This window comes from Cololabis saira, chromosome 11 (assembly GCF_033807715.1).
Source record: "Cololabis saira isolate AMF1-May2022 chromosome 11, fColSai1.1, whole genome shotgun sequence".
Taxonomy (NCBI): Eukaryota; Metazoa; Chordata; class Actinopteri; order Beloniformes; family Belonidae; genus Cololabis; species Cololabis saira.
Window position 1 is genome coordinate 25,948,759 of NC_084597.1, and position 19,714 is coordinate 25,968,472.

The 19,714-nt window shown below is 38.4% G+C and overlaps 2 protein-coding genes across 2 annotated transcripts; both read right to left on the reverse strand.

Moving 5' to 3' along the window:
* Positions 1-1,139: 1,139 nt before the first annotated feature.
* On the reverse strand, positions 1,140-13,579 carry taok3b (TAO kinase 3b). The gene is made up of 9 exons (XM_061734185.1): positions 13,329-13,579; positions 12,871-13,178; positions 12,110-12,346; positions 11,865-11,993; positions 11,552-11,755; positions 9,805-10,044; positions 7,797-8,009; positions 7,392-7,574; positions 1,140-3,644 (listed from the first exon to the last, which is right to left on the reverse strand). Exons 3-9 carry the CDS (start codon positions 12,293-12,295, stop codon positions 3,483-3,485), a joined length of 1,317 nt encoding a protein of 438 aa, XP_061590169.1. The 5' UTR covers positions 12,296-12,346; positions 12,871-13,178; positions 13,329-13,579; the 3' UTR covers positions 1,140-3,482.
* Positions 13,580-17,340: 3,761 nt separating this feature from the next.
* Positions 17,341-19,497, reverse strand: LOC133454658 (heat shock protein beta-1-like). Its single transcript, XM_061733380.1, has 3 exons — positions 18,950-19,497; positions 18,759-18,822; positions 17,341-18,481 (listed from the first exon to the last, which is right to left on the reverse strand). Exons 1-3 carry the CDS (start codon positions 19,338-19,340, stop codon positions 18,322-18,324), a joined length of 615 nt encoding a protein of 204 aa, XP_061589364.1. The 5' UTR covers positions 19,341-19,497; the 3' UTR covers positions 17,341-18,321.
* Between the last annotated feature and the right edge of the window lie 217 nt (positions 19,498-19,714).

Sequence of the window (19,714 nt, forward strand, 5' to 3'; positions counted from 1 at the left end):
CATTATAGGACGCCTGTCCTACAGCTCCAAGCTATCACGCAAACATGCATCAGACTCAATAACCCTTGAATCATGTTATCGTCACAGAGCAAATCTTCTATTTCAAGCACAAGTTCATCTTGAATCACATGTTGAGCTGTTCCAGGTTATTCAAATAGCCTACGGCACAGCATTACTGGGAATGCGTGCCCTTAAAGTTGCTAGATTCATTACTAGACTCTCTTTAGATTGACAAAAATAAACCAAGAAGGGACTCTGAAAAGTAACTAAACCTGTCAATGTGGAAACACTGGTGAAGTATGATTTGTTATTTTGAAATGCATGTTTTCACTTTATGAGAAAATCAGTTCAGAATATTTCAGCCAGTGAGACGTGTGAATTCCATGGCAGACTCAAAAGTCCTGTTATGGGTTGACTCAAAATGAAACACCTTATTGTAATCTGACGTGACCTCTCTGTGTTCTTCTCCAATATGCATGTTGCTTTCAACCTAGTAGTTGGTATACTCTTGTCAAACCGCTGAATACTTGAGAAAAGACAGGGGGAACTCAATGCACCACAACCCTGTCAGCATTACTAAGGTAAAGTGGTACCTCTTTAAAGGTTCTTTTGGTTTATTTTCGGGGCTTTCCAGTTTCCCCAAGGGTTAAAGGGGTTTTGTGGTGAGTTGGGTAACTGCAGATGGTGCTGTGGAGGATTGACAGGAAACTACAAAGGATTCTTGCCACTGTTTACCGACTTGCCAAAACAAGAAAAAGAGTGAGAGAGAGAAAAAAAAGAGCGAACACAATTGAAACTAAAATCAAGCAGGTTTTCCCTGAAATGGCAGGGAGCCAAGAAAAACTGCAGGCTCTGCTGTACAAGTTCCCTCTCACCTCTCGTTTCCATTTCAGATGTATGAGTTTTCACACGTTAGCTTTAACCTGCATTTCTGTTGGTGAATTATAATGTACAGTGAATGATACCATATAGGTCACAGCAGTTATTTCACATCAGTGAATGTAAATGTGAGAACTCATACACCACAAGAAAGAGCTTTAAAAAGAAAATCAACCACATACATGATAAGAAACGATTGTTACATGATGCAGTAGGCCAACTGGGACACATTTTTTTTTGTTTTCAACAGAATCTCTTTATTTGTTTTTGAACTGCACAGGAAATGGTGAATAAAGTTCTTTAGGAAAGTCCCTTTTATTCTAACTAAATACATCTTTCTAGTAACATAAAATTCACACAAATTGTAAGGTTCATCGTTGTTCTGAAGCTCTCAGGCAAACATATTTTAGCACCCCGACAGCACTTTTTTTTTTTAAATGTAACTATTTTTCCACAAAGCTTCAGTAATACACGACCAGACAAAAGGCCTTACTGCATATGAGAAACGCTTTCATCAAATTTTTGAAAGTTCACGAAAATGTAAAAGGCTGAAAAAATCTAGTGCCGCCATTCGACTTCAGAACGCACTCCGTTCAAGCAGAATTTTGCTGTTCGACGTGTAAAACAAGAGCATTTAAGTTATATTGCCATCAGAATCTAAACGTTGTTAGATTCCCCCGTTTGAAACAGTTTGTGAATTCAGAGGACATCTTCCAGCTTTCAGCCCTCTGAGGAATATGACCCAATGCTAATACAAGTATCGGCTCTGAAGGAAATAAAACGAAAAAGACAACAAGAGAAACACCCGTCAAACATAACAGAGGTGCATTCAAAACCACCACTTTAAACATTGTTTCAAAAACTAACCAATGATAAAATAGCATTTTTTATTTTTTCCATACATATACTTCATTTTTAGAGGGTTTCACTGCATGGGGCACAAATATGTTATGAAAAACCTAACAGTGTTTTGACTTAAAGCAAAATGCTTATATATTTTGAAAATGAACACTCTCTCCAAGGCAGACAAAAAGAAAAAGAAAACTGCAAGGCTAAAGGTGGTATTAGAAATTAAGCACCAAACATTTTTTCCCCCATTCACTAAAAATGGAAAAATTGTGCAACCTGTTCAATGACCACAATGAACATGGTGAAAATTTGCAAATCTTATCCTGTGACACTAATTACTCAAACGTAATCTAGACCCACATGTCGCTATGTTTTGTGGAGCTTCTCATCTGTAAAATACTTCACCGATATAATATGTGGTTCCATTTATACAATCAAAGTTTTCCCATTTGACTTTGCAATCGAGTGTTTACACGCAAACACACACACATGTAAATATATATGTGTGTGTGTGTGTGTGTGTGTGTGTGTGTGTGTGTGTGTGTGTGTGTGTGTGTGTGTGTGTGTGTGTGTGTGTGTGTGTGTGTGTGTGTGTGTGTACGAAGCAAAATAACTCTTATCAGGGTCTCTGTGTATTCCAGCAATGTTCTCACATACAAATATCCATATCAAAAATTATACAGCACAATTCTCACCATCATCCTTTACAAGATCAGTGAACATTAAAATGATTCACAAGTTTAGATGAACCTAAACACAAAATGGTGCTGGCCTCAGTCAGTAAAATATAGATACAACAAGCACGTAACTGAAATCTGCTTCAGGCACAACTTAAATAAAGGCATTTGTGAAAATATCATATCAAATATGTCTGGCATCCATTTTAAAATAAACAAATGAAGAAAAGAATGCTATGACCACTTTTATTTACAAACAGCTAAAATCTCTGACGGATTCATGCTTCACTTCACAACCTGAATTTGTCCTTAAAGTGCATGCAATAATAAGCAGTTTTACCAAGTGGGATCTTGAGTTGTGAAAAGATAATCAGGTTGATCAAGCAAATGCCGATTGACTCTATGTATCAACTGAAAGAAAATAGAAGATCTGTTGGCCGGAAAAAGATTGACAGAGCACAGAATACTGTATGCATTAGTACAATGTGGAGGTATGATCAAATGAAAGACCCCTTAAAAATAAATAAACGCTGACGATTCAATGACCCCAGTTATATTCACATTCAGAGAATAAAATCAAATAAACAGAACAAAATAAAATAATCAAAAGAAAAAAAGGCTAAGCAGCTTAACACCACGGGGGAGTCCGCAGCTCACATTCCACAATTTCCCTCCATGTAATGCGCATATTAAGCAACATATGAACATGATGGGTTTCTATTTAAACTTATCAAAGTGCCCATTTTTACTAAAATTTCCTGATTTATTCAATTCATACCAAAAAGAGGAGACGACATGGAGGAAAGAGTCTGTTATTTTGAACACAATGAGTTACTCTGACTAAGGTTGCTTTTTATTGACATGGTTGTAGTTGATTCTTTTGTTTTACTTTCCCCCTTCAACTTTCACAAAAGAAGATCTCATTGCACGTTGACGCCTCTATTTGAAGATGAAATACCTAGGAGAGAAGAAAAGTAGAAGAGAAAGTTATCCAGTTTCGTCACCATGGATTTGACAAACGGTCAAGTGGATATGAGAAGGGCACAGATATGTTGTCCTTTAAGCGCAGATCCACTTTCATCTGTTGTCTTCTTTGGGGAAGTCCAGAGACCCAAGGCTTCCAAAGCCGAGGCTTCTGCTTTCTGAGTCAAAAACGCTAATTTCTCTGTCCTGTCGCTCCAACAAGTGCTTGATTCTTTCAGTCCGCTCCTTTTGAAGTGCGGCCAGTTCCTCTTCAATCTGTAACCAGCAAACATCACAGCTGTCATTCCTTTACATTTACTGCAGATGCTCAGTTTTAAGCATCTGAAAAAGTTGCATGGAGACACCACATGTTCAACCTTTGCATGTGGGAATATTTTCTACTTTTCTTTGTCCTGAAGCATAGAGATTATGACACTAACCTGAAAACTGTTCTGGCTTAAAAAGTCAAATCATGCAACCTGCTTTTATTTTTTTTTATTTTTCAGGTACTTTATGATATAAACTAATTATCAGTTAACATAGGAAACAGAATTAGCCTAGCATGAGCGGTGGCTTCATTAAGACTGAATCTGCTAATGTACTTAAAGCTGTCAGGGAATTTACTTTAAGGTATTTAGTGTCTTTACGTTTGGCTAGCACAGTTTAGTTGTTAATGGTTTACCTGTTAATTACAATTACAGGGGATTAATACAGTTTTTAAGACAGAGGTGAAAAACATTTCTCAACAGGGTTATACTCCAATTAAAGAAGTCAAAGGCCCATTGAACACTGTAATAGGCAAAGTTTAGCAGCTGCATCAATCATCCAAACCTTCAAACATTCACAGATCTAGAGTTACTTTTTTATGAGCTTGTAGACATCATTCCTTCATTCTTTCATTCCATCCATCCGTCCATCCATCCATCCATTCATACATGACCAAAGTGCCTTGCTCAGCTGAACCACTTTTTCTTTTCTTTTATGCTTTTCTTTTGAAGTTGTGTGAAATGAAGAAACGGTAAAAACAGAACATTAGAAGGGGTAGGACTAGAAAAGTTTTTTGAAACTTCATCCTACACCCTTTCAAACAGGAAATATTTATTTACATATAGATTTGTCTCTTTAATTTGCTTTGTTTTGCTTATGGTTTTCTTTGTTGTTCTTTGTTTTTTTTTGTTTTTTTTTTTCGGTATATACATTTTATGCATTCTGATTATTTTGTTTTTGTTTTAACCTGTTTGAATAAATAAATAAATGAAATGAAATGAAATACATACATACATACATACATACATACATACATACATACATACATACATACATACATACATACATACATACATACATACATACATACATACATACATACATACATACATACATACATACATACATACATACATACATACATACATACATACATACATACATACATACATACATACATACATACATACATACATACATACATACATACATACATACATACATACATACATACATACATACATACATACATTAGGGATGGGCGGTATGGACTAAAAAATGTATCACGATAATTTCCGGCATTTATCCCGATAACGATTAAAAAATACCAATTCAACTCCACCTTTTCAACTATAAATCTATCTCACTCTCAGATCCGCCATGTTTGTTACACAAATCGTCATCAACGGGAATTTATCCTTTTTTCTTTTTCTTTCTTTCTTTCTTTCTTTCTTTCTTTCTTTCTTTCTTTCTTTCTTTCTTTCTTTCTTTCTTTCTTTCTTTCTTTCTTTCTTTCTTTCTTTCTTTCTTTCTTTCTTTCTTTTTTCTTTCTTTCTTTCTTTCTTTCTTTCTTTCTTTCTTTCTTTCTTTCTTTCAGGCTCATTTCCTTCCTTCCTTCCTACCTTCTTTCCTCCTGCTCTCTCCTTCCCTCTTCCCTTCCTCTTTTCTCCCTTCCTTCCTCCTTTCCTTGTTTTCTCCCTTCTCCCCTTTTCTTCCTTCCTTCCTTCCTTCCTTCCTTCTTTTTTCCCTTCCTTCCTTCTTTCCTCCTGCTCTCCTTCCTTCTTTTCTCCCTTCGTTCCTTCCTTCTTTTCTCCCTTCGTTCGTTCGTTCCTTCCTTCCTTCCTTCCTTCCTTCCTTCCTTCCTCCTGCTCTCTCCTTCCTTCTTTTCTTCCTCTTTTCTCCCTTCCTTCCTTCCTTCCTTCCTTCCTTCCTTCCTTCCTTCCTTCCTTCCTTCCTTCCTTCCTTCCTTCCTTCCTTCCCGTACGTTGTGGATTTAACGCAGAACCATAAATCATTTTTACACAAAAATGTCATCAACGGGAATTTATCGTTTTTACCGCGAGATGACAAATTCTTATTGTGAGGAATTTTTTGGACGGTATATCGTGAACGGTAAAATATCACCCATTCCTAACATACATACATACATACATACATACATACATACATACATACATACATACATACATACATACATACATACATACATACATACATACATACATACATACATACATACATACATACATACATACATACATACATACATACATACATACATACATACATACATACATACATACATACATACATACATACATACATACATACATACATACATACATACATACATACATACATACATACATACATACATACATACATACATACATACATACATACATCATCCATCCATCCATCCATCATACATCATACATCCATCCATCCATCCATACATCCACTTATCCAAGTGCAGATTGTCGGGGCAGCAACCTGAACAAAGAGCCCCAGATCGCTCTCCAGAATCAGTATTCACAGTTCACGACCATGGGCGAGGGAAGGAACATACAGTAGATCGGCCAGAAAACAGAGAGCTTCTCTCTTCACTTCAACTGAATGGCACAAAATCCATATTACAGCAGACGCAGCACTCAGTGACCTGTAAAGCCCCTGTTCCACTCTTCCCTCACTTGTGAACAAGACCCGACATACTTTAACTCCTCCACTTGAGGCAACACCTCATCCCGATCTTGGAGGTGGCGTTCCGTTCTTTTTTTGAGAGCTGAAGTCTCAGATTTAGAGGTGCTGATTCTCATCCCTCTCTGCTGCCAACCACGTTGTCCACAAAAAAGAAAAGATGTAATCCCGAAGCGTGCGGTTAACCCATGTCATTGAAGATGGTCTCTCCTGTGGTCAAATAAAGTGGTAGTAGACACTGTAGACTCTGTTTTCCTTCACATTAAGAATACTTAGCTAAATGTACCTATTGTTTATTTATTTACCTTATTTTCTGGACTATAAGCCGCTACTTTTTTCATAGGTTTTGAACCATGCGGCTTATACAAAGGTGCGGCTATTCTGTGGATTTTTCTTCCACCGCAGATATATAATAAATAGATCAATAAATACTGGTTATTTTCTCTTGGTTCTGTCCCGTTTTAATCAGCTGTTAAATCAGTTGCTGCCGTGTTAAAAGACACCGTTAGGAAAGGATCTATTTAGGTACAAACATGTACATCATTTACAGTTCAAAATCCTTCTGTACATGTAGTAAATATCTAATCTAACAGCAGAAATATCTGCACCTTGCATATCTTTTTTTTTTTTTTTAAATAGAGCGGATGCGGCTTATATACAGGTGCGGCTTGTATATCTTTTTTTAATTATTTTTTAAAAAATAGAGCGGGTGCGGCTTATATACAGGTGCGGCTTATAGTCCAGAAAATACGGTATATTGATTTGATTTCTATTCAAGGAGTCCTACACTGGGATTATTGTTAGCTACTACCAGCCCTTACATTGGAAGTTTTTATTCAAGTTTTTATTTTCTCCATGGATGATGCTGCAATGAAGCTGCAAAAATGTTGATACGTCACACAGATCTTCAACCCACCACAACAAAAAACATCACTTCAGTTTAAAGGAGCACTCTGGCGTCACAAGGAAAACATGCCGTCAGCATATCGTTCTAAAATAATCCATCAGCCATTTTATTTGTCATTAGCTATTTTAGTCCAGCTTTGATGTTAAACCTACCTTCTGTTCAAGGTGCGCTCTCCGTATGGAGACTTTCTGCTCAAGTTTCTGCAGCTCACGCTCATGTTGGGCCTCCATCTGGGACTTGGTTTTTTTCTGGTAGGCATCCAGGAGCTCCATCTCTTGCTTCAGCTGGAGCTTCAGAGCTTGGCACTCAGTTTCCTGTTCGGCGTCTAGCCGCATCTAGAGAAAGGTGCAGTTAGAGTAAGTATTAAGTGTACATGTTACTGTTAAGGCTATGATGAGTTGCGTATCATCGGATAATAAAAATAATAAAAATTGTAATAAACTGTGGAATTCAATATGGTAATTCATCAAATGCGATAATGTTTCAAAAATGATGTTACTTGTAACCATTAGTCCACTGCGAACTGCAAATGACAAGTTGCTTCAAAGTCTTTGTACCGCTTGTGAAGCCATCATCTCATTGATGCTCTGTTCATACTGCTCGGCCAGTACGGCCAGCTTGCGTGTTTGCTCTTCTTTTAGGCTCTTCAGGATGGTTTTGTGGTCGCCTTTAGGAGAAACTTCCAGCTGATGGTTCCTGAGAGCCTTGTACTGCTTGTTCTGAACCTTGCAAGTATCCTGGAACTGCTTCTTGATTTGCATCTCCAGAGTCTGCAGAGAGTTAAATAAGAAGCAGAACATGATTATTACATGAAAGTTATTTAAAGCCAGAATCTGTTTTCAGTTTCATTTGACTTAAGGACGGAGGTCTAAAACAGTTTTAAAAAAAAATAAAAAAATACTTGTCCTTTAAATACAAGTACCGAGAATTATATGGCTCTCTTTGAAGAATTTAACTGATTGATTGGCTTGTTAAATCAAACCTGTTTTGTTTTTGTTTTTTTCCATGCCCTTGAACATTTCACTTCATGTTGGCAAGAGTATCATTAGAGTAATGCCAGATAAATGGATGAGAAAATATTTACATTTGTGAAAGAGCTAATCAGATGTTTTGTAAGAAGCAGTTGTCATGGCAACATGATCAATGTTTTTCCCCTGCAGATTCTTTTTGGGAACCAAGAATAAGACTGTATGCACTGAGTATATTTAAAGCAGCATACAGGGTTTTTTTTATGTTAAAATGTCTACTTTAATCTCATTTTGAGGAACTATTTAATTACTTTTAGAAAACATCATCAAGCTCTAACGATCTCTTATTCATAAAACGCCCAAAGGGACTTTTGAGTCCCTGATCCAACTGCATATTGCTTTACGGCACTATATCACACATCGACAATAATGACACAAACCCACAGAGCAACAGACAACATCATGGCAGACTCAAGAAAGTAATGTTGGAAAAGGAAAATACAGAGATTTAGCAAGACTCCATCTAAAAAAAATGCATGCAATCTAACTAGTGTTTACTGAGTTTGTCAAAATGTAGTATACAATATGCAGTATGTGACCAACTGCAACATCTTTAATATGTGAGTTATGGTCACCAACTATGGTATTTGCCATAGCATAGTTGTTTCTAAGATTGCATGCTAAGTGTGGTGGCCGTGGATCAGTGGCTAGAGTCGGTTGTCTTTCAACTGGAAGGTTGGAGGACCGGTCGTTGCTTTCCATAATGTGTCAAAGCCCCCATAAGGCAGGACCCTAAAACCTACACTACCTACTACATGATGTGCTCATCAGCTGGAAATGTGGATTGTATCATTATAAAAATCAAAGTGCTGCTGGATATGTATCGTGGTTATATAATAGCAGTGTTTGCATGAATGGCAAAATGAGAAACTGTGTTGAAGCAGAACCTTGGTAGCGTTATACAAAACACCTGGAAAAGGTTAAAAGGTGCTTTAAAAGTGCAAACGATTTACCATTTATTATAAACAACTGCATCTAGAGGTTCCCTGCTAGCATGGCGACCTCAAAAGAATGGATTGCCATAAGCTTACCATCCATATATCAAGGTTTGCCATAAGCTTACCATCCATATATCAAGGTTTGCAAAAGTCTGTTAATGATACATCCATTTGAACCAGGCATGCTGGAGCAGGGAAACATCTAAAACTTGCAGGGCGGTGGCCCTTTACAACCTGGACTGCTGTATACTGTTGTGCAAGTATACAGCATAAGTGTATTTATACTCTACATTAAAGTGTAAGTATACAGAGTTAAGCTCCACACCTACTGAGCTACAAATTGCAAAACTTCCTTTGTGCCTCTTTAGCTGGAGTATAACATAAGAAACACCAACTAGAAGCACTCTACTGTATGTTTGCTAGAGGGAGCAAAAGTAATAATAATCATGGTAATTTAATTATGGTACAATGTAGTACAATATGGTTCAATGTGGTACAATATGTAATTGTCTCATCTTGTGACACTGACAATGAAATAAGAGTTACTAGATATCAGTTTATGAAATGATTACAAGAATCAATGAGAACATCTCAGACACCTTGAGGTCTCTCGGCTGCTGCCGCTGCTCCACACCGTGTTTTCTCTGCAGTTCCCTCTGCCGTCGGCTGTTGTACTCCTCCTGGTTTTCCAGCTCTGTCTGGTGCTGCAGCCGCATGAGTTCCACACGCAGCTTCTGTAGCACCTGCAGCTGCCTCCGCTCCAGGTCCTGAGTGGACTCGTCCTGCCGGATCATCAGGGCATGCTCCATCTCCTTCTGTGTTCTCTTCTTGTTCAGTTCCTGGGATGAGATGATCAACACAATGTTGTTTTTGAGTCCAATGTAGTGAAAAATCAGCTTTCAATTCAATTCAAAAAACACTTTATTAATCCCCAAAGGCAAATTAATAAGTTTTTGCCACTATTGTGTAAAGCTGCTCTACAGTGTAGTATATCTTTGCAAATGTATTTATTGAAAATAATATGTGTACATCATTACATTTGGCTAGTCTATAATGTTTTGGAATCAATAAGTTTTAAATCTGATATCCCTCTCTTTTTCATTTCACATCAGTCTGTTAATGAAACATATGCATACATTTATTTGTATCTGCTGTGTTAAGAAAAAAAAAAGATTTTAAAATTGAAAGTTGAACGTTGCATGTTTTCTTTTGAAAGTAGGTATAAAAAATATTTTATTGCTGTCTTGTTTTTTATTCAGTATTTGTCATTATTGTGAGTAATAAAGTGATTTTTTAAGGCATTTTACAGATTAGTCTTAATGAAAATAACGTGCTGCCAGTTTAAAGTCCCATATTGTTCTCATTTACAAGTTCACAATGTCTATTAGAAAATGTTTACATGTTTTTATTATAAAGAAACATCTCTCTCTCAACTTCTCATAATGTACACTGAGCAAATACCTTTTGTCATATGAAATACGTCATTTTAGCTCCCACCTCTTTAGATGAGATGAGGTTCAAAGAAAAAAAAGGAACCATGGATCGTTTGCTAAAACAAGCATCATAATTAAAAAATAATTAAAAAAAAGCAAAGTGTAGTGATTTTATGAGCAAGCGCAGCAGAATTTTACTATTAATGTGTCACTAATGTAAAATGATGCACAGTTGTCCCAAGACATGACTGGGACAGAAGTCCAAAGTTATTTTGACTAGTTTTTGCCAATAGTAGGGAGACATTGACAAACACTTCCTAAAAGCACGCAAATATTTATTTAAATAAAAGGGAATTGGTAAAAAATGTATCAGACTTATCAGAAACTGATAACATTTTGCATTGAATTGACGTATTTAGCTTTAGGAATTAAAACTTCCTGGACTGGCTTAGGAAAGGCTCATGGTTTGAACTTAAATACAATTTTAATCCGTGATGTTTAACCCTAACCTTGGACTTGTAATGCCTCAACCTGAAGAGGCTGCTAGTGAAACCGAAAAAGGAGAATGAACTGATAAAAAGAGAGAGAGAGGAACAAAACAGCTTTTGGTCTACTTCTTTCTAAGTTGTTTAATTCTATATAAGCATCTGTTCCTATATCGTCTTAATTACTTACTGAATCAAATGTTAAAAAATCAAATAAAAAGAGTCAAATATGCCCTCAACTGTCAGTTGTCACCATTAAGTTTGTTGAACCCGCTCTTGATTTGGCCCTCAGATCCATCCTGACACAATCATGACACAAATTCTTCCATCTGTGCCTCCTCTGAGAACAGAAATCATTCCCAAAATAGTCACAGCTGTCAGTGTCTTCAATTCACATAATGTTACATAATGTTAGAAAAGCTCATTACCTCTCTCAGTTGCTCCTGTTCAAACTCATGTCGCCTGATCACACTCCGGCGTTTGAGGGCCCGACAGCTGCGATCATAGACCAGCCTCTGCTGGTCCAGCAGGTGGGCTTCCTCCTCAGCCTGAGAGCGCTGCATTGTTTCTTTGTGCCTTGACAGACGCTCCTGCTTCTCCTCCTTGGGTGTACAAGAGTCCTCACCCATCTCCTTTAACACAGCACAAACAGAACAGAGTGAATCCAGTCCGTGTGATCTGGAGACACATGAAATAGGTTTTTATTTCTAACTTCATGAATGTATTCCTGGTGATGATTACTTCCTTGATCTTCTCTTTGCAATGTCGGTATTCCTTTTTCTGGTTTTCTAAGAAAGCCGTCAGCTCTTTCTTTTGTTGAGCAACAATCTGTTGCTGTATCCTCCTCTCCTCTGCTGCAACTGACTTAATCTGCGAAGAGACATGTAATGGATTCCTCTTCATTGAAAGCTTGACTTAAAATTTTTGTACTGACACAAGATTTGGCTTTGACTTGGCCTCTTATTCAACAGCTACTGAGGCTGTACCTCTTTCTCACTTTGGGCAACATGACGTTTGGCCAGTCTTTCCAGCTCAATGTAAGTGTTGTTCGCATGTGTCTCTAATTCCTTCTGCAGCCGGAGCCTGTGCTCATCCATCTCGGCCTTTAGCCTGTTCTCCAGGGCGATCAGCTGCTTCTGGTGCTGTCGCCGCATGCGCTTATACCCAGACATCTGCTCCCGCAGCTCAAAGTCCTGCTCATGCTCCTGGATCTACCTGATGCCCTATACGGAAGAATGCAAGAAGCAATATGTGAAAAGAAATTGAGCAGCAGTAAAGAGTAACCACTAAGAGCACAGATACAAACAAAGGTTCTGGACAATGAAAAAGAAAAACAAAAAAAACAACCTGAAAATGTATTATTTAGTGTATACCAGTAGCACCATTTTTGATGAATAAGTAACTGAGTCTAGACCGATCAAGACTGCCATGAATATTACTATGAGAGGTAGAAATCTATGACGAAAATGTTTTTTTTTTTTTAATTACCTCACTAATAAAATTCATTACAGGCAAACGTGTACATTTAATACATACAAATACAGTGCACACGCATAAAAGCAGAGGCAGAGAGGGAAAGAAATGACATCCATTAACAGAATCTGGTTGCCATGACTACTGATGTACAGCTGAGAACACAGACATCCCTTCCCTCCCCCCTCATCCCGCTCCAGCACGCACACATACACTGGCACACGCGCGCACGCGTATTTTCATGCAAACGCCGGAGAATCGGGGAGACTCGTACCAAAGATGCTGATTTGATGGTGGTGGTGTGTTCACAGATCTTGCTGTCGGGAGACCGGCTCTTGAGAGAAGTAGGCCGCAGCTCTGGCCTGGTGTCCCTGTGCACGGCCTCATCCCTCACGCAAGCATGGTCCTGCAGGGGGGGAGGAAAAGGAGGAGATAGTGGAGCTGGGTGCTTCCCAGGCCCTCCGCACTCGCCGTTTCTGCCGAAGCTCCTGTTACAGCCGAATCTCCCTGAATGCAGCACACATCCAGCGTTAAATGCATCCTTCCCGTGCTTGATCTCCCGCTACTGTGTGCAAGTCCTTCCTAAAAGAGAAAAGGGCATTGCCAAACAATCGTATAGGCACCACCGAGAAAGGCAGTCGCTAGATGTGGTCGTTTTTTTGGCGTTTTTCTTCCAAGAGAAGGAGGAACCAAATGGCCCCGGTGGATAAGGGTGAATTATGCAATGCCTACCATTGATAATCAGAAAAAGATACCATCGGGAAGTTTTACTGCTACTCTTCTTTTCCTTTTTAAAAAGCAGGGGATATTTGGGAGGAAAACCAGTTTTCCCGTGTTCCTATGATCGCATGTGGCAACATACTGAAAAATACATGTTTCAAATAAAACACATCCAAACATGGTTTTCCTTCGAATATGTCGCTTAATGGTCCGCTTGTATTCCACTCGAATTTCTGTCCTACATTTACAGCGCACTTGGTCATGGTAGGTGGTTCTGGTGCCTTCTATTCATCTCTTTCCTCTGTTCCTCTTCTACACTCCCCCTTCCTTTAAAGAGACACCACAACACTACAGACACATCTCAACAAGGCTGAGGTAATTTCACCTGCAAGCTCATCTTACTTTTTTTTTCTTAAACTGTCATTCATACCATTGACACTATGCTGAGAACAATCTTTCTTAAATGTCACCAAACTCCGCAATTAGATAAGTTTTACTTTAGTTTTTATCTAGGTAATTGTCTAGCAATTGTATTCTATTTTCGTTGGAGGTAAATAGGAGAATAAGAGTCGTTTCACATGAATTCTCTGTTTTTGTGAACAATGCATGGGGATCACAGCAATGATGAGGCAGAGACAATATGATGTTAGCCCTTTACAAAGAATTGCATCACTTCGGTAAGATACTCATCAGTGGATGATGGGACCCAAGATTTGAAATAAACAAACAAATAGTTAACAAAAACAACAAAGACGTGAATATTTGTCTTGTTATTATACCTGTCGTTACAATATTTGAACCCTAGATGGCGACAGAGACAATGATATCGTCTCTCTCTTGCACTCTCTCAGTCCCTCTCCCACTCTCTCCATCTCTCCATTGTGCTGGACGGGCCTTAATTTCAAATATCTTACCATATCACATGCATTGTTTGCACTGTAGGCTACTCCACGAAAGCTGGTTCTGCTTCCCTTCTAGTAAAATTGATACTCATTCTTTTCGTCTTGCACAAAACACATATCCTCTTAGACGAAAGTTGTAGTGACCTATCCCAGCTGCTACAGGCAAAAAACAGGGGTACATAGATCACCATTGTACTAATCATGCTGAATTAAAATTATTTTTAAATGTATCCTTATAACTGGAATTACATAGCAACCAATGGCAGTGTCTGCCTAGGAAATATCTTGCAGCACCATGCAAAATCCCATTAACATTGTATAGCTACAATGAATATCAATTCTAGTGTTCTGAACATATTAAGTGAAATGTTTTAAGTTCAGTTAAGTCCCACCTCAGAAATCTTGTTTCAAACACTCCCTAAAATATTTGTTATCTTTGCTTTTACTGTAAAGGCGTTGGTGTTAAGTTGCACTTGGACATCACCAAAAAGGCTACAGTAGAGACATCACCGGCTCAGTAGAGTGTACAGACCCACCATTGGGTGCATACATACATTTTATTGTCATGATCATCAAGACTAATGTTAACTTATGAGTTTATTTTAAAACAATTTTATCTCTGTATCTTTTTTTTAATCTGCCTCCCCATTTATCAAAATGATTGCATTTGTGAGGAAGTGCAAAAAAACAAATAAAACAACAACAACTATACAACTTATGATTTTCAGTCTTCTGAAATGACCACTGAATTTTTAATGACAAACAAACTGAAACAAAATAAGAAAATCTGTGACGGACCGGGCATATAGCAGGTGTGCCAAGAAAAAAGTGAATGTGATCACCTCTTATTACCAATCATTTTTAACAATCCTGCACAAAGTGGAGTTTTTTTAATGCATTTGGTAGAGTATTTTCCGATTTACTATGTTACTTTTGTCTCTTTATGTCATCCAAAAAGCAGTTCACAAGTTTTGATCAGGTTTTAGTTTTTCTGAACGTATTTTATATTTTACAGTGATTTCACATGTGAAGTTGTCCCACTGATTCAAGGACTTGTAGCAGATCCAATGCACAAAAGAATGCTCTGTTATGAATGTGAATGTCAGAAAACTTTAATTTTCCCATGCACTGTTCTTAGCAGTACTTCTGACAATTTTCCGCAGTGTTTATTTCTGACATAGCATGTAGAATTGTACTTGTGGGTGTGTAATACATTTTCTAAGCATTAGATGTCCCTGTTGGCCTGAGTTTTAAGTTTTTGGTTGGGTCATTTTCCTACCTGGTTTATGGGTTATCTGCGCTCTTTACTTCCTTTGACTTTTTTGAACATGTTTCAGCTTTCATACAGAAAGCAGTTGATGATCAGTATTAAAAAAGTCTTCAAAGTCCTGATCGGAGTACACCACAGAAACGTTTTCATGGTGCCTATTACTAATGTTTCAATGGTAATTTTTTTTCTCCCTTTTTTCCATATATAAAACTGGAAAAACAACAAATTTTATAGCCTTAAACAACTACAGATGTCTTAGGGCGTGCTTTTGGCAAAGATAAATTCACATTTTAAATGAACATTTTAAGTATCTTGCCTGTGCACTGTGTTGTTTTTTTTACAAAATATCTTTCTCAATGTGTTGAATGGAACACATAGTTGTGCTGCCTCATCAGTTGATATTTATTCAGACATCATTGTGTAGATCAAAAACAGAGTATGTAAGGCGGAGGAGAATCACAAATTTGACTTTTTGATAAGTTAAAGGGTGCACCAGGATTATATTTTCGGGTGGATTTTGTTATTATTTGTACAGATAATTGAAGTAAAGAAATTCAAAGAAACAACATCCTTGTGCTGATGACAACATTATTTATACAAATGCTCCACCAATAACAGATAATACTACATGCACAGATTATGTTTTATTTATAGCATATGATTCTTGGCTTAAAAATAGTAAGCAATGTCATAAAAATGTCATAAAATTGTAAGAAATGTCATAAAATGTCATAAGCATGAAATTATTGTGGTGGTGAGGTAAAATTAATCATAATGGGTGCACTCATATAAGTATATGGATAGCTATTACGTAAAATTAAAGGGATTGTGACATGAAACAAGTCTTGACATCAATTACACCCAAAAAAAACGAACTTTTATCATTCAGTGTAGTGTGTGATTTCTGGGAGTTTCCGCATAATTATGCAAAAACGGCGCATCTGGTTGGGTGGCGGACCTATACGCATAGGTCCGCTAAATCACCGCCCCCTCCACCCAGCTCCCTGCCCATCACCTATCCTCTCTCCGCCCACAAGACAAATCACCCGAGCACTGAGCCGCGGGCTGGAGGGAGAGAGACGTCTAAGTCTCTCCTCTCCACCCGAGCTCTCCTTTTTTTTTCGCCTACGACCTCAGATCAGACGAGACAACCCGCTGAATTTAAGCATATTACTAAGCGGAGGAAAAGAAACTAACAAGGATTCCCTCAGTAGCGGCGAGCGAAGAGGGAAGAGCTCAGCGCCGAATCCCCGTCCGAGCGGCGGGCGTGGGAAATGTGGCGTACGGAAGGCCGCTTGCCCGGTGTCGGTCGGGGGCCTGAGTCCTTCTGATCGAGGCTCAGCCCGTGGACGGTGTGCAAGACAAAATCACATACCATTGATCCACTGTCTGCTGTGTGCGTCGTGGACGAACTTGTTGTGGACTATCTTGAAGTAAAAGATCTACTTCGGGATCTGATTCAGGGTCGAATAAATGCGCATTAGCCGCCATTGTATATATAAAAAAAAGTTTTGGAATAAATAAAAACTATTGCAGTGTCCTTCGGTGTTGCTATGGCAGAGTGAGATGCTGTGAGGAAAAAAACTGTAAGTTTTCGTTCATCTGAGGGGGGCGGGGAGTTTGGGGGAGAGGAGGAGTGGAGGATGGGGGGGGCGGGGCAATGATTGACAGGAAAGGGGGAAAAGGACGCGTTTTTCACTGCGCAAAAAACACCGTCATAAAAAAGCCAGGCATGGAGTACTGGAGTGAAGTTTTTCTTGTTACACCTTTTTAGACACATTTGAGGGATATTGGCCAAGACTTTTAATAGTGTTAAAAGCATGTTAAAAATTATGTCACAATACCTTTAAAGGAACATTCTGGGGGTAAAACAACCCCATGATTATTATTAGACTGTTAAGAGTGTCAGCTTTTATTAGGAACCAAAACGCCTGAAACCAAAACCAACTAGATTTGGACCGTTTACTCGAAAAACCAACTGCTATTTTGTTATTTCGTTTAAGTGACAATGTGAATATGGTGCATAGACAAAGTGAAGTAATTTCAACAGCCCATACAAGTCAACTACTGTTGTGAATAGATATGGAAGTTGGAGTGTTCATGGCTTCTTTTCCAATTTTATTACTTATAACATTAAAGTACAAATCAACTTTTATGTACGCAAAGGCCACGGACACGCCTCCTTCTGTGTCTTTTGACAGTAGTGCATGGCATTGATTGTTTATGATAGCTCTTTGCCCCTTTTGCAATTTTGCCATTTTTCTTCAAACACATATTCTGTATTAACTCAACTTAACTGTACATGTGATGTATTTATTGATCTAGGGTTGCTTTAACTCTTAAATGTTGATTTTTGAAATTGATATTGCTAGTATAGTTTAAAACTTTGACGAGCCTTGTATCTTAACAGGATCCCCTCAAATTAAAGATAAGTAGGCTTTTTATCTTGCAATCTGTGGAAAAAATGTGTACTGAAAGACACTTCTAGAAATCATTATTTCAGTTTTATTTATTTATTTATATGACTGAAGCTGTTTAATACATTTTCAAGACAAGGTCATAAGGATGATTTTTAGTATTCAATAGTGTACACAGTTTCAGTTCAAACTGACAAAACTAACCAGTACTATAGGTTGTTTCTCTGGATCAGGCATCAAGGCAAAAGGAAAAAACGTCTGGCGATGACAAATCTGTCCTTGAGCATTTGAAGTGCTGTGTTGCTCTACTCATGTTGATGAATTAGGAATTCAACCAACTATTTTCTTTGTTTTGTTTTCTTTATGTAAGTCTAACAAGTGTTTCAACACAGAGCTTGAGTTACTGTAGTTTCTGTTCATTCGAGTCCCTTCTCACTTTCCTGCGTCTGAACTGGTACAACAATCTCATTTCCCGGACTGCTGATGGATGTCCCTGGGACAGGAGCCTCTACGGACAGCACTCCGTCTCCAGACAGTGATGAACTGATGTGCTGCAGATCAACCCCCTGTGGTAACCTTGAACAAATGAGAGAGTGTTTGTCAGCATCTAACAACCAGCCATATTTCATTATATTTCTAGATGTTAAAAGCACTTTGAGAGACAAATACTATTCTGCATCTGTGCTTGAAACCTACATTGTTTTTCTCTTGTCGTTTTTCTTTTGTCTTTTCTAATTATCTTAGAGGTTTGCATTATCAGGACTACACCACAGTAATGAGGAATTCTGCAAAAAGTTAATCATGAACTGATTTCATTGCATTTAAATTTGTTCATATTCTCAGGAGAACTTACTTGTATTTACGAGTGAAGCATCTTGCAACCGATCCATGTTCATCCTGCCTCTCCTCATGATTTCCTTGAAATGCAAAACAGCCATGATAATAAGAATTTATAGTTTGTTGTGATGTTTTTAACAAGAGTTTTTTTCACAAAGTTAAGAAGAAATTTAGCTTTTGGTCAATCAAAAGATTAATGTATAGTACCTGCTATTTGTAAGAAACCATCCTTGGTTTTGATTGTGATCTCATCAGGTGAGAAGTGATTGACGTCCAGGTTGATCTTCCAGCTGTTCTGCCCTGTTTGGATCTCCGACACTCCGCTTGTCAGTTGTTTTTGATTCTTTTGGTCCGGTGCCCCAGGGTGCAGACCAGTAAACGGAGGCAGAAGAGGAGATTGTGCATACGCCGGCCAGGAGAAAGATGCCAGTCTCTTCTTCGCCCAGTCAAGCCAGTCCAGATCACTGGGCTCTAGGAAAGGAGGAAGCCCGAAATCCTGCGCAAAGATCCGACTTGGCTGAGTCCAGTTTGGGAAAGGGTCCCAGCTGACATCTCGGCGGAATATTGGACGGGCTAATGTTTTATTCTGTTCTCCCATGTCCTAGAAAACGAGCTCAGATTGAAAGAAAGGGAATGAGAAAATGTGAAGTCTGTAACCCCAATCCTATGAACAAATGCAAGGACAAGATGACGCAGCAAAAGAGTAGTTGTGTTTCCAAGCTTGAATGCTGACAGCAAGTGAGGAGGAGGTCTGAGGGAAAGGTTACTATTGCGGCTGTGCTAAACTCCCACACTTTATATACCCAGCTGACTGATTTTAGCACTTGTGCAGTAGCAAGCGTGATGTAAGGGATGCAAATGGTTGATGCGTGATGAGATCTGTTGCCCCAGGACGTGGAGAGGACAATGCCAAATATTTGTATTTATATCTCTTGAGTGTCTGTGACAAGTTGTTGGTCAGTGACTCTGGAA

What these genes read in the sequence shown, in the direction of transcription:
- taok3b (XM_061734185.1), bottom strand. Translation starts at nt 12,295, where the DNA reads ATGTCTGGGTATAAGCGCATGCGGCGACAGCACCAGAAGCAGCTGATC. An exon ending in TTGCCCAAAGTGAGAAAGAG is followed by an intron (nt 11,994 to 12,109) that starts GTACAGCCTCAG and finishes GTCTCTTCGCAG; the next exon opens with ATTAAGTCAGTTGCAGCAGA. An exon ending in AGCAGCCGAGAGACCTCAAG is followed by an intron (nt 8,010 to 9,804) that starts GTGTCTGAGATG and finishes AACTCTCTGCAG; the next exon opens with ACTCTGGAGATGCAAATCAA.
- LOC133454658 (XM_061733380.1), bottom strand. Translation starts at nt 19,340, where the DNA reads ATGGGAGAACAGAATAAAACATTAGCCCGTCCAATATTCCGCCGAGAT. An exon ending in TGGTTTCTTACAAATAGCAG is followed by an intron (nt 18,823 to 18,949) that starts GTACTATACATT and finishes TTGCATTTCAAG; the next exon opens with GAAATCATGAGGAGAGGCAG. An exon ending in TGCTTCACTCGTAAATACAA is followed by an intron (nt 18,482 to 18,758) that starts GTAAGTTCTCCT and finishes CATTTGTTCAAG; the next exon opens with GTTACCACAGGGGGTTGATC.